The sequence below is a fragment of the Morone saxatilis genome, unplaced genomic scaffold, assembly GCF_004916995.1.
Source record: "Morone saxatilis isolate NCDOM2014 unplaced genomic scaffold, NCSU_SB_2.0 Contig6, whole genome shotgun sequence".
NCBI classification, from domain to species: domain Eukaryota; kingdom Metazoa; phylum Chordata; class Actinopteri; family Moronidae; genus Morone; species Morone saxatilis.
The window spans coordinates 5866520-5879051 of NW_023340206.1; the positions used below are offsets into that span (position 1 = coordinate 5866520).

General features: G+C 41.6%; 1 protein-coding gene across 1 annotated transcript in view; it reads left to right on the plus strand.

The window, feature by feature from the left end:
• mgat5 (alpha-1,6-mannosylglycoprotein 6-beta-N-acetylglucosaminyltransferase) overlaps window positions 1-12532 on the plus strand; it is an 81952-nt gene that overhangs the window by 3077 nt on the left and 66343 nt on the right. Inside the window, exons 3-4 of the mRNA XM_035678062.1 lie at window positions 2955-2959; window positions 3604-3768. Coding sequence (XP_035533955.1) covers window positions 2955-2959; window positions 3604-3768 — 170 coding nt within the window. The remainder of the gene's footprint in view (window positions 1-2954; window positions 2960-3603; window positions 3769-12532) is intronic.

Genomic DNA, 12532 nt, shown 5'->3' on the forward strand with positions numbered 1-12532 from the left:
ATTGTTTTTGTTCACTTTTGATTTTGTTCCTTTTTTCCCTCTGTTTCAGTTTATTCATATTTGGAACCTATATGCTTCGATCAGAACTAGGATAGATATGAATATCTGTCAGTTTTATGTTTGTCTGACAGTTTCCCTTCCTCCCTTTAGATCCAAGAAAGAGCAGCACTATTCAGTAGATTCCAGGAGTCGGTCTACAACTGCACCAAAAACATGTCTCTATAGCCGAAGCTATATCTATATCCAATCTTCTTCCTCCACAGTAAAGTCAGACATGACAAGGATATGATCTTTCCCGTTCCAACCCCTTTTGAAACCGAGCCATGCAGCCGGGCATGACAAGCCACTTCACACCGTGACTGGTTACCAAATGGTTCAGCAGTTATTGTGGATTTCTTTTGTGGCATGGACACGTACCGCACTGCCCTGGCCTGCTCTGTAGGGCCACAATCAGACACCAGAAGAATCCAACTGGGGTGTGGTGTAGGCTTATATTGCTGCTCTAATCCTTTCCATCCTCCCGAGGGCGGAAGGTCATTGTGTGCTCCTTCTGCTTCTATCTTCACTTCGTTATGTTACATTTGCAAGATATGGAGACCACTACTAGGCTGGGTTGAAGCTTGCCTTACAGATGACAATAAACAATAGGGATCACTGATGCTTTGGGCTTATGTTCCCCTGTAATGACTTCTTTTTAATACTCATGGGCTTAATGGAAAACCCCAGGTCATTGTGCATGAAGATTATCGTATATGACACTGTTATTAAAAGCAAAGGGAAGTTCGGTGTGTTTGTCGCTCCAGGATTTGTTTTGCAACTGCATCACCTTGCTAAGAAACATTGAGACAGGCAGAAATGTGTCCCTGGGTGTTGCTATTACTCATCGGGTTACCTGGCAGCAGTGTTAGTGTACAGAGCATTATAAACAGTGCCATGGAACACACTGGCTAATGAAGCCTCACATTTAATTATTTTAAAACTAGAGAAATTTCTCCTTTTTTTTTGCTTTCTGTGTCACTTTGTGGTGACACATTTTTAAATTTTTTTAGAAACCTGCAACGAATAGACAGGTACAATGCTTTATTACTACCTACTAAATACAGAAGAAGAATAGTTGTAGAAGTTACATATCATACGCAATGAACTCTGCATAGCATTGACGAAGTATGCTCAATTTTGTACAACTGTACACCTGATGTAATTATTAAGTTCAGTAATATGTGTACATATAAAAAGCCAAACATCCACAGAAGCAGCACTGTACAATGTTTAACTGTCCAGTAAAAACAAGAAGCGTAACTTCACCTTCAGCCAAACCAACCCTAACCCTAACCCTAACCCTAACCCAACCAACAAATTATTCTGCAAATTTTAGTATATCTTATGTTTAAAATACTACAGAGCCATCAAAACCACTGGTAAATTACCAGAGGGCTTGCTAATGTAATACTGTTTTCACTGGGATAACCATAGATCATAACTGTCATCCTGGAGCTGGCCTCGCATCTACTAACAATGCTGGGGAAAATAGTCAATGAGGCATTATTCTTAACAAATCTAAATCTAAATTGTTCCTTTATTGCCTGAACAGTTGTAGAACAAAATGAGCAGTTATTATAGACGCAAAAGTCCTATAGTCTACAGAAGTCTCAAAGTTTCTTTTAGATGTGGCCTTTGACGTGTGACTAAAGAAGTATAACCGGCCTATGAAAACACAAGTACAGACAAGAACACAGTCAAAGGCCTGTTGTCTTGTGTGTGTGCCTGAAGTTTGTCGCACAAGATTGGTAGATTTGTTGCCTTTTTAAAAGGATGAAGCCAATTATACACACGAGAAGTTTACATATGTTTGTCTTTCCTGTTATGAAGCATGTTGTTATTCGCGTTAGTACAAGCTAAGATATTTAACAAGCCTGGTGAATGTCTCTGATGTACAGCCTGAAGTCAGTGGGCACAGGCCTGTGTGCCAGAGGTGAACAGAGGGGGGCATTAACTCTGGGCTCACCCTTTTTTTTTCTAATTATGTTAGCTTGGCAAGGCTGCTGCTCCAAAGCTTTCCGTTTGGTTTCTTCCCGGTCTCGCTGCGCTGCTCCCTGTGCATCTGCTCCTCCCAGCGCTCAGCTCATCCAAATCAGACAAATGCTCTGGCGTTTCTCTTCACACGGATCAGGCTGGTGTGCTCTGCCAGGCCTCGTTGCGCCCTTGCCAATCTCTCTGACGTGATGAAAGCTGGCGTGTCAAATGCATCACGGTGAGGGGAAAATGTGGCGCTTGTGTGTGATAGACAAGCTGCAATTATCATCATCAGAGGAAGGCAAGCGTGATGAACTCTGGATCGGTTCTGTACACATATAAGCCAATGCATTGAAAAAAGTATGCTCTGAGTTTGACAATTGTGACCGAGCTCTTTGCTCTAGACCAATGTACCAGTTACAGCGGCTTGGAACGGCTTCACATTTCTCTGTAAATGTCACTGCAACCGCTGCAGGTTACAGTATCAGACAAATACCACAATAAATAAGGGCCAAAAAATGCCATGCCTTAACATTTTGAATGTACGCCCTATCCGTCTCATTACTAGTCAGCGTCCCTCCTGCCCGTCCTACCATTAGCTGTGTCCTATGCAGATAGATGCTCACAGAACAAAAGAAATGCAAAGACTTAAATAAAACAGCAAGGTCACTACGGCCCCACTCTAGTTTTACATTTAAACGAGCTTGAAGCTGACCGCCTGAAATCCAACGATTTGTTGTAGTAAAGAGATAAGGAGTTCCCAGTTGTACATTTTCAGGCACACTGTAGTTGAGCAAGATTCATGCATGTATTTACTGTAATGATAAGCTGGGTGATAGTGAAAGAATTGGAAGCTCTTTCTCAGTCAGAATAAATTGCCCAGTTAATCAGATAAAAATCTATTTAATAAGTCTCGTATGCTCTCTCGGAAAGTATTCCATGTATGGTCATTCTGACGCTCTGATGATATTGCACAAGACTAAAACCTACTTGTGTATATGTTCTATAATTTATTTGACACATTTTATATATTAATATATCACACTGTTGCTATGACGGCTATGATTTAGTAATATCAAACCGCTGTACGATGGTTTGTTTGTGAATTGACAGAATCTGAGAAGTGTCTACCGGATCACATTTTACATTATCACAACCATTGATTTACACTACAGGTTTCGTCAACATGAAGTGAGAAATGGTGAACTGATAAGAAATCGTTCTCGATTAGGTGTGTGTATCTCTCCCTCTCAGACGCTTCAATATGTTTGTAGATGCAGTTGGATGCAGCAGGGGCTGCTAACGCTAGCATTACTTGTTACTTGCTGATGTTGACTGCTCCATTTGATGACTTTACTGTCAGTGCATGTCTCCTTCTTAAATTAGTATTTGTGCTGATAGACTGCTGATAAAATGAAAGTGTCAGGCAGCAGTGCACGCCGCGGTCCAGACGTTTCTTTCTGTGTTGACTTGTTGTGGGTGGCTTGAAGTAGGTATGTGATTTGAGAATTTAGTGAGCTAGTCAGAGAGACGTATGTGCAGAAATATCTAATGCATCTCCAATTATCTAACGCACATTCTTACTTGCAGACTTGAAGAAGACCCTTGCAGTGTTGCTGGATAACATCATGTTGAGGCTGGGCAAGCTAGAGTCCAAGGTGGAAAACATCTACAATGGCACAGGGGGCAACCTGACCAACAGTCCCAGCACTGCCACACCCAGCGTCGCAAACTCCGAAAAAGTTAACGTGGCAGGTATGTATTGCATGTTTTGTTTTTGCTTTTGAATAGTTGGGAGTGTTTGTGTGCATGTTGTGGTGAGGTGGTAAGGGAGGGAAAGCTGAAAGGATTTGTCTTAAGTCTGGATTTGTACGCATCTTCGATAAAAGCAGAAATCTGGTCCCAAAGGATTGCAGCTCTAACTGAAAAGGCACAAAAGAGCTGTCTCTCCAGATGCATCCCCGTGGAAGAAGTTGGCGTCAGAAAGCCATTATTCTCATGAACTCTGACTCATGAATGGGCACGTTTATACAGTTTTTCCTTCCAGAAAATCCCTGTTGTTCAGATTATGAAAGTGCATGATAAACATATAGTAGCTGAGACCAATTAAACAAATATAGATAAGCCGATTGTGGCTCTTTTCTATGACCCTTGTTTTATTTCGAAGATTCCCATCGTGAAAAACATTCCCGAGGCTTACAACCAGCTAAACTCTGCCAGTATTGCACAGTGCACACCAGGCACTTTATGGGACCAGACCGCATCCTTGGACATAATTCAAATAAGGCCTCTGTTCACGCTGCATGACCCTTTTATTAGTTTTCATTGATTTTCCTGCCAGCTTTCAGATGATGAATTCAGCCCAGTTGAGAGAGTGAGGTGTTGGTTTTTCTGGGATCCTGGGACTTGCTCTCCGTTGTTTGTGCAGCATTAAACAGTAGGAATGTGGAGTCTGTGCTCTGAAGCAATATATGGAGAATTGGATTAGGCTGATTGAGTTGTACAAAGTCACATTTGAATGGATCTAATCCTAATGACAGCTGCTGCACTGCCATTTATTATCAAATGTTCATGCTGCCTTCGTAACTTTCTGTCTTTTAAGACCTTGAATTGGATAGCAATAAGTTTACATGATGAATGGACATGAACGTCATATGAAAATGACTGATGGTTATCAAGACGATGAACGTCATAGACAACCTTCTGACATGTCATGATGACTGAGAATCTGAGTTCCTTGTTTCTGTTGGAGACCTTTTTCTATTAACATCAAACCACTAGTGTCACATCCGTTTGCTTTTTCTATAGCGCCTAGAATAGTATTTCTTGTTTCATGTGAGTGATGCTGTAATCATAATTTAGTTTCGGTTACTCTGTCTTTGGATCCTCAAAGAGCTTTTCTCTTATCCTCAATTAAAGCTCATAGTCACAATCATATTCATAATAAAGTCTTAACAGAATGTAAAGAAATAACTGTTTGTGTTATGTGAAAGATGTATTCTTCTGCAGAGATATATCTACTGAAGTTAGCATGCTAACCAGCTAGCCCCCGGCCTCTCCTGTATACCACTTTGCATCTCAAGAGCCTATAGTGAGTCACTGTAGCATTAAGTCTGCTCTTAGTCCAACATAAGTCCTATTAGAAAATGACAGTGATTTTGGCAGCGTAGCCTCCTCAGGTACACACCATGTCCTCAGATAGTGTGTTTACACGCTGCACACACTGCCGGGTGTGTACAAGAGTTGGTTCTCTGACTGTTCTCAATCCGGCCATTGTGGACACTAGAGATGAGACACTAATCTCATATACCATTGTCGAGGCACTCTTGGCTTGAGCTCCTCTGTTGTGCAGCGATAGTACCTGGACTGTGAAACGCGTCAATAGACCTGCAGTGCCCTGTGCGCTTAAAACTTCCAGTGGTACCCCTGAGAGACAACATTTGGATCCTGAATGTGGGTCAATCCGACAAAGCGGCAACCACATCTCTCTTGGCAATGAACTAAAGGCCCCAACACTCCAGAGTATCCATTGGAGCATGTCTCCTGTCTTGGAGTGGGTGGCAGGCAGCACTATTGCCAACTCCACTAGTGCTCCTCCCTGACTGGAAGGTAATTACAGAGATAAGAATCTGGACAGTGAGGGAAACACGCCTGGCTTTAAGAGAAGCTGCTATCAAGATGGAGCAGAGCAGCAGCCCAGGGACTGCACTGTTTCCACCTCAATTGTATAAATTTTCATAGCAAAGGCCTCTTAAAGTATTGCAGAGGAAGAGCAACAAGATGGCATCGTTTGCAGAGCACCAGTGGAATCTCAAATGACGAAAGCAATGTGGAAAACGTGACGGTAATATGACACTTCTGTCTGCCATCACACCTGTACCTGACAGGGGAGAGAGTGCTAAAAGATGGTTCAGCCTAGTAACTGATTGGGGAAAAAACGCCAGTCAGTTCACTTGAATGCTCGTTGAATTAGACATTATGTGACAGAAATCCGCAAACGCATAAAATAACTGGCATATGGAAATAGAAGTCTCATTATCTGCAATATTAGGATGACAATACAGTGCAATTTGTCTTTCTTAGGAAACACACTGCATGGTGTTGGATACACTTTTATTTCTCCCCATAGTACCTCTGAAATCCCTAATTGCACCAATTTTAAGAAGGCTGCTTTGAAAGAAAAACATGATTGAACATCCCTTAATGTTCAGGGACTCTGATGATTTGCTTACGGTTCTGAAATTACACAACAAAAGTTTAAAAAACATGTATTGAATATCCTGATACTTAATTGTAGCCTACTGAGCCTCATGTTAACATATTATCAATGTAGCAGCTACTATAAGTCTTTGTTGTCCTCCGCTGCTTACTGCTGCTGTTATGAACCAACAGCTGTGCACAGATTGTAGAGCACTGCTTATTTCTTGTGATTGGTCATCTTACAAAAATGTGGGCCGCTCTGATTGCTTTACAGTCACACTCCATTGTGTGTGCTGTAAGAACTGCGTTGGCGCTTTGAGAAAAAAAAAATGTTATTAACATGCCACGTTTAAATTTGCTGCCACGCTAGCTCTGTGTATGCACAGGAATAGCTTCGGCCTTGTGTGCTGTTGCATTTAGCCAAGGACAACAGGCGCAGAAGCCCCTCATAGGATCAAAACAAGTCGATCTGGCCTTAGTTGCTGCTCAGCAGGAGGCAGATGGGACTCGGTCCAACAGCAGTCTGTGAAGCCCTGTCTTGCCGTGTCTCGCTGATGTGGCTAATCAACCTCCCCAGCAGTGTTTCATCTGTGGGCCGGCCTGTGGCATGGAAATGTAATCTCCTCCTACACACACACACAAACACCCAGGCGTAGAGACAGATGTAATGAATGGTCAGGTGGTGATTTGCAGCCATCTAACAGGGCTTCCCTTCCCTCTTTCTCCGTTTTGTTCCTTCTGTGATGTATTTCTCCACCCCTTGCGAGTGTTTAAAGTTATCAATGTCCCCCTACGTCTCAGCCACACTGCCTGTGACATTTGGCTGATTTGTAGCATCCTGTCTGTCTGACACTGTTGGCTTTTTCTGTAAACAGAGACCTGTGCTTTCACAGCTCATGGCGTCTTCACTGCTTTGTCTCTTTCAGCTATTGATCCTCTGGTATCTTTGTTTGCCGTTCACAGTGAAAGATGAGAACCAAGGTCTCAGTGTCAACAAAGGAAAGGGACAAGGACAGTGTTTCTGCTGGGGATTGCAGGTGTCCTGTTTACCTCATGGTTTCATTGAACCCTGCACTTTATTTTAAACATTTAGCTAATGTCCGCCTTACAGTATCTAACTTAAAGGAGGCCAAAAAGGTTGATTTCCGTATTATAGTCGAGGATTATTTTCTTGCAGAATCTGAAAACTGAATCCACGCACAATCACCATACAATTATGGTTTTAATACAGAAAAAACATCTTTTTTTAGGGCAGAGACTGTGGTCTCCATTATGTCCCGGAAAGCCTGTTTACTTCTTCAGTGTACAGATCAATACTGATAAAGAACACACATACACACAAACCCACTCAGTGCTAATAAGTTGCTGAGAGTTGCTGTCTGCTCCCACACACTTTCAAACACTCGCATGAATCCTGACACTCATCACTGTACAGTTTAATTAAAATTTTAGCAGCAGTATAATTGAAAGCAGAATTAGAATCATTAATTTTGTAGTGGTGGTGATTTATACTTTGTCGTATTTTCACCTATGTTCACCTTGGTGTTTTATACTGCAGCAGCAAACTATTGTAAAAAATACAAAGTTACTCGAGGAAGAAGTTAATTAAAGGAATTATTTATATCCATCTTTATTTTTCCTGCAGATTAATATTGTAATCCTGAAGCTTTTTAGTCTTGGTTCATTTGGCTGGGTCAGCGGTGACAAATGCAAAGCATTTTCTGTGGCTGCTTCACAATAAAAGTCACCTTGTGTTTCGCAACTTGAAGGCTTTTAATTTAAAGCAGCTGCAGTAGAAAATGTTACGTTTGCATTCGTGGTGACTTGATACAATGCAGCAACAGTAAAAAGTTAACAGTCAGGCTGTAGTATTAATTAGATACAATTGCTGAATTACACACTTGTACTGTTTCCTGTAAATCCCATAAGTGTGTGTGGCGGCAGTTTGAAACCAGCACGCAAATGGTGGACTCTGCTAACAATAAAAACTACTGTATGAATACTGAATTCAGCAGCTCATGCAGAAAAATGACCGTTAAGAGTAAAAATCTGGTTTGATTTGTATTTGAAATGCAGTCAAATAACTGGAGGGGAAGTGTATCTCAGCTCCAGAGCCTCCACATCTGTGTTTATCGGCCTCCATCAGACAGCAAGCACAGACAGGCTCTTCCACTGCAACTGTCAGTGTGTGTGGTTGTGTGTGTGTGTGTGCGCAAGTTTTTCTTTTACGCATGGAATCCATCGCAGAAAAGCAAGTGTTGCAAGTGTGAATTTGTGACTATCTTGTGTTGTGTTATTGCAGATCCCTAGAGGCCCCTCCCATATGGAGTGCATCAGATCTTATAGTAGCGTTGTAAAGAAAGAGCTAGAAACTGCAGACAGTTTTGCTTTCATTAAGTTTTCTGCCGGGAATGCGTCCTGGGGCGTTGTTGACGGGGCTCGTGGGATCATCACACACTTATCTTTCACATGTTAATGCTTAAATCACACCACTGCTGAAACCCCCAAAATGTTGGCACAAGAATTTTAATATATACAACATATTTTAAATGTAACTCCATAGCCATGTTAGGCTCTGTTGTTAATCTTTGAGACAAAAAGGTCAACTGAGAACACACACTATTTCTAGCAGTATGCAGGTTCTAATTCATACAGTAGATACCAAATATATTAATATGATTGCACTGAGCAGTTTCATTTTAAATGTATTTAAAACTATTAACTGATTAATCTAGAAAATAATTGGTAGATATTTTGATAATGAAAAATGTTTCAGCCCTGTGCCATGTTGCTGTATTTAGGCTACTCCAAATTGTAACAAGTTCTTGAATCATTCAATATACATTATCTGTTGTTTAAAAATGTAGAAAAGTACATGCCTACATTTAAAGTGCACAAGTCTTGCAACACCTTTAGCCTATTCATAAGGCTCCCATCTTCTTTCTAGGACCTTTTTAAAATAATACATCAACATAGCCAGTGAAGAGCCTGGTGGAAGAGCACTTATCAAATAAATAAAGTGCCTCCAAAATGTCATATATCAATTTTTTAAAGTAATTTCTTTCCCTACAATTCATTATTCAATAGCTATAATGCAAAAGGTCCAGCGGTGTTAGTCTGTGAAGACTGGTTTTACCTGCTGTCTCTTAAAACAGACTGAGCTCCTCAGTAGCTCCTTGGCATGTAGAATAAAGGTAGCAGCATTGAAACTGCAGCGTTTTTCCTGAAACAGGGTCAGAGCTAGCAATGCTAATCGTCTTGTAAAATCAACTCACCAGTCAAATCACAGGTGAGTTGGAGCCATTCCAACACACCTACACAGTATATATCAATACACCAGGGCCCTACATCCACATCCACATCCACACATTCTCTCTCTTTCCTCTCCTTTCCCCACAGGCAGGCTCGTCCCTCTTGAGGTTTTCGGCTGATTAAGGAGGCAGGGGTGGGATGGGAGGAACATCTGGGGCTAACATACCATTGGTTGGGACACGTGCACCCCACTTTCTCACTGTCTCACTCTCAACTAATGTTTTCCCTCCCTCCTTATAGTAGTTAAATTCTGTTTTGCAGGAGCTCCACTGATCACCAAGTTTCAGAAATATTCTACAATCTCAGGGTGTGTTTCAGACACGCAAGTTTTACATTAGAGCTATGGTGGGAACCCCAGCATGTGAATTTACAGCATTGCCAAAGGAAATGCATACTATTTTCGTCCCCATGCTCTCTCTCGTTGCTCTCTGCATGCTGTATGGCTCTGCTTCTCTTTGTATGCTGCACTCACATCTCCCTCTGCATCCCCTTTCCTCCATTGTCTCCTCTCTCTCCGCGTCAGTGTTGTTATTGTTCTGGTTAAAGCCACAGTAGGAATATAATCTGCCTTGCCTCCTTCTCCCAAACATGACCATTTCTCCAGGCATTTATTTATTTGTTTATTTATTTACTTAATCCACATGCAAACACCCTCAGCACCTCCGGCTTCATCTTAAATTCACTGCAGATAGTTTTTCTCCAGGCACGAGTGCCAGGAACCAAATCGGAGGATGGAGCAGCACACAGGAATGCAAAGGTGCATTTGCACACAGTGTAAAGTGTCAACGTATGTGTGTGCCTATAACACATCTATGAACAAGTGTGTGACATTATACAGATAGCTAAAGACAGAAAGTCAGACGGTAAATTTGGTTCATGCAGTGTGCAGCTCTGTGGCTCTCGGGCTGCTTCGCTAATGACAACACACAGAATATTTTCAGCTCCACTGCAGTGCCTGGGAGTTAAACTGAAGCAGGCTGAGCATTTACTCGCTTCGCTGTTTACAGGAAATGCATATGTCTGGCATGTAACCAAAAACACTTCCTTAATTCAAGGAAATGGAAAATTTCCATGACACCTGTCTGTTGCGGTTTTTAATTCAGAGACACGGTTGGCTATACTTTGTTTCACTTCAAGACCCTCTCATCACAACAACAAAATTCTTTGGCGACACAATACACACGTCCTGCACGTCTTACAGCTTAAACCCACAGGTTTTCACCATTTTTTACAAATGAACAGTGGAACATTAGTCATAGGTCTGCAATGATGAGCGCTAATCAAGGTTTTCTGGCCGCCTTGTGTCCTTGCGCCGCTCTTGGTGCAAAATCTGAATCTTCCTCTTGGATATTTTCGGAGAGAACGGATCAGATTGCTCGAGCACAAAAGGGGGATTGATTACAGCCGGACAACAGACGTTGTGCTCTTTGCAGCAGAGGAAGGGAGAGAGAGAGGAAACTCAACGTTGGCTAGAGAGCAGGGTTACATTGGGGAAATTTGGATTTGGATTTGGTTTTTTGCCTCCAGGCCTTCACTGTGGAACACTTGTGCGGACCAGAGGCAGTGTGAGACATGTGTTTTGACCAACTCCAAACACGTGCCACTCATGCTGGGAAGCCCCTCTGGTGTGTGTTATACCGCTGTGTGCTTTCAGGTGGCAGGGCCTCTGTCACTGGTTTTTGGGTAATATAGGGTTTGAAGATTTTCATCCAATGTGTTCATTGTATGAACATGAGCTATTGTCATGTTCTTTCCCTCTGTTCCCCCCAGATGAGGTGAGAAAACTTACCTAGAAAGGGCATGGGGGGGAAAAGCCCAACCAGAACAAAAAAAAAAATCTCTTCAACAAGTGTCTGTAGGACTAAATGAGAGTAGTCTGTCTACCAGGTTTATTTGGCTAACCGGCTCTGGAATGGGTTCAGTTCAGGGTACAGGTTTTCAAACTGTGAGGCTTAGAAATGAGAAAAAAAATATGCTTCTTGTAACCCCAAAACTTATCTTAGAATTTAAACATTTGCAAGTTTTCTTCAATTTCAAAGTAATCCAGTGACGGTTGTCTGTACATCCAAACAAGAACTGGTAATGGCTAATTCAGCATACTTTTGATGGTGCCATTTTGCCAAAATGTAAAAAAATACTGGAAAAACAATTGGGACTCGAGTTGGAGCCCACAGCGTAGCTAACTGACTCCATGTCAACATTATACTTGTTGTTTAAGAAGATGGAGGGTGCTGACCAATCAACTCTCAGGAAAAATGTAGTCATCATTCCTCAGTAAAATCACTTACTATGGTTATTATGTCAGTGATGAAAGTAACAGTTTCTTGCACAACCATCACTAGTGCTGGAACTAACAATTATATTCATTATTGGCTGATCTGCACATAATTTCCTCAATGAATCCTTTTAACATACCAGATAACATAGCAGAAAATGGTGATAAATACCTGCTGTAACTTTCCAGAGACGTGTTGATTTGATGTCTTGTTTTGTGACAACCAACAGTCCAAACCCCAGTTTACTATCATATGACAAAAAGAAGTCTCAAATCCTCACTTTTGAGAAGCTGGAAGCAGCAAATGTTGCATTTTATTTAAAAAGTGACTAAAATATTACTATTTATTGTCAAATGTGGTAGCTTTGAGTCTCCACTATAGGTTTAAAACAGGACTTCTAACAAAATTAAATTAAATATTTTACCACACTACAGACTGAGTTGGCTGCATATCACTTTCTATTCTGGCCTTTTTTGGACACTTTTCCTTTCTCCTTTGGCAGCAGGAATACACGTCTTACTGTTTTCAGTTCATTATGTCACAAAAAAAGCACAGAAAATTCTCAATTAATATTGAAGTTGTTGAAAATCCCAGGTGTACACTTCCTCAGTGTGTGTTAGTGGTGTGATTATCTCCCCAACTTCTCTCCACCTGCACAGCTCTTGATACCGTGTGGCTGAGAGGACGGCGTCCATCAGCCAGCCTGCTTTCTGTCTAATTGATGAGCTGCC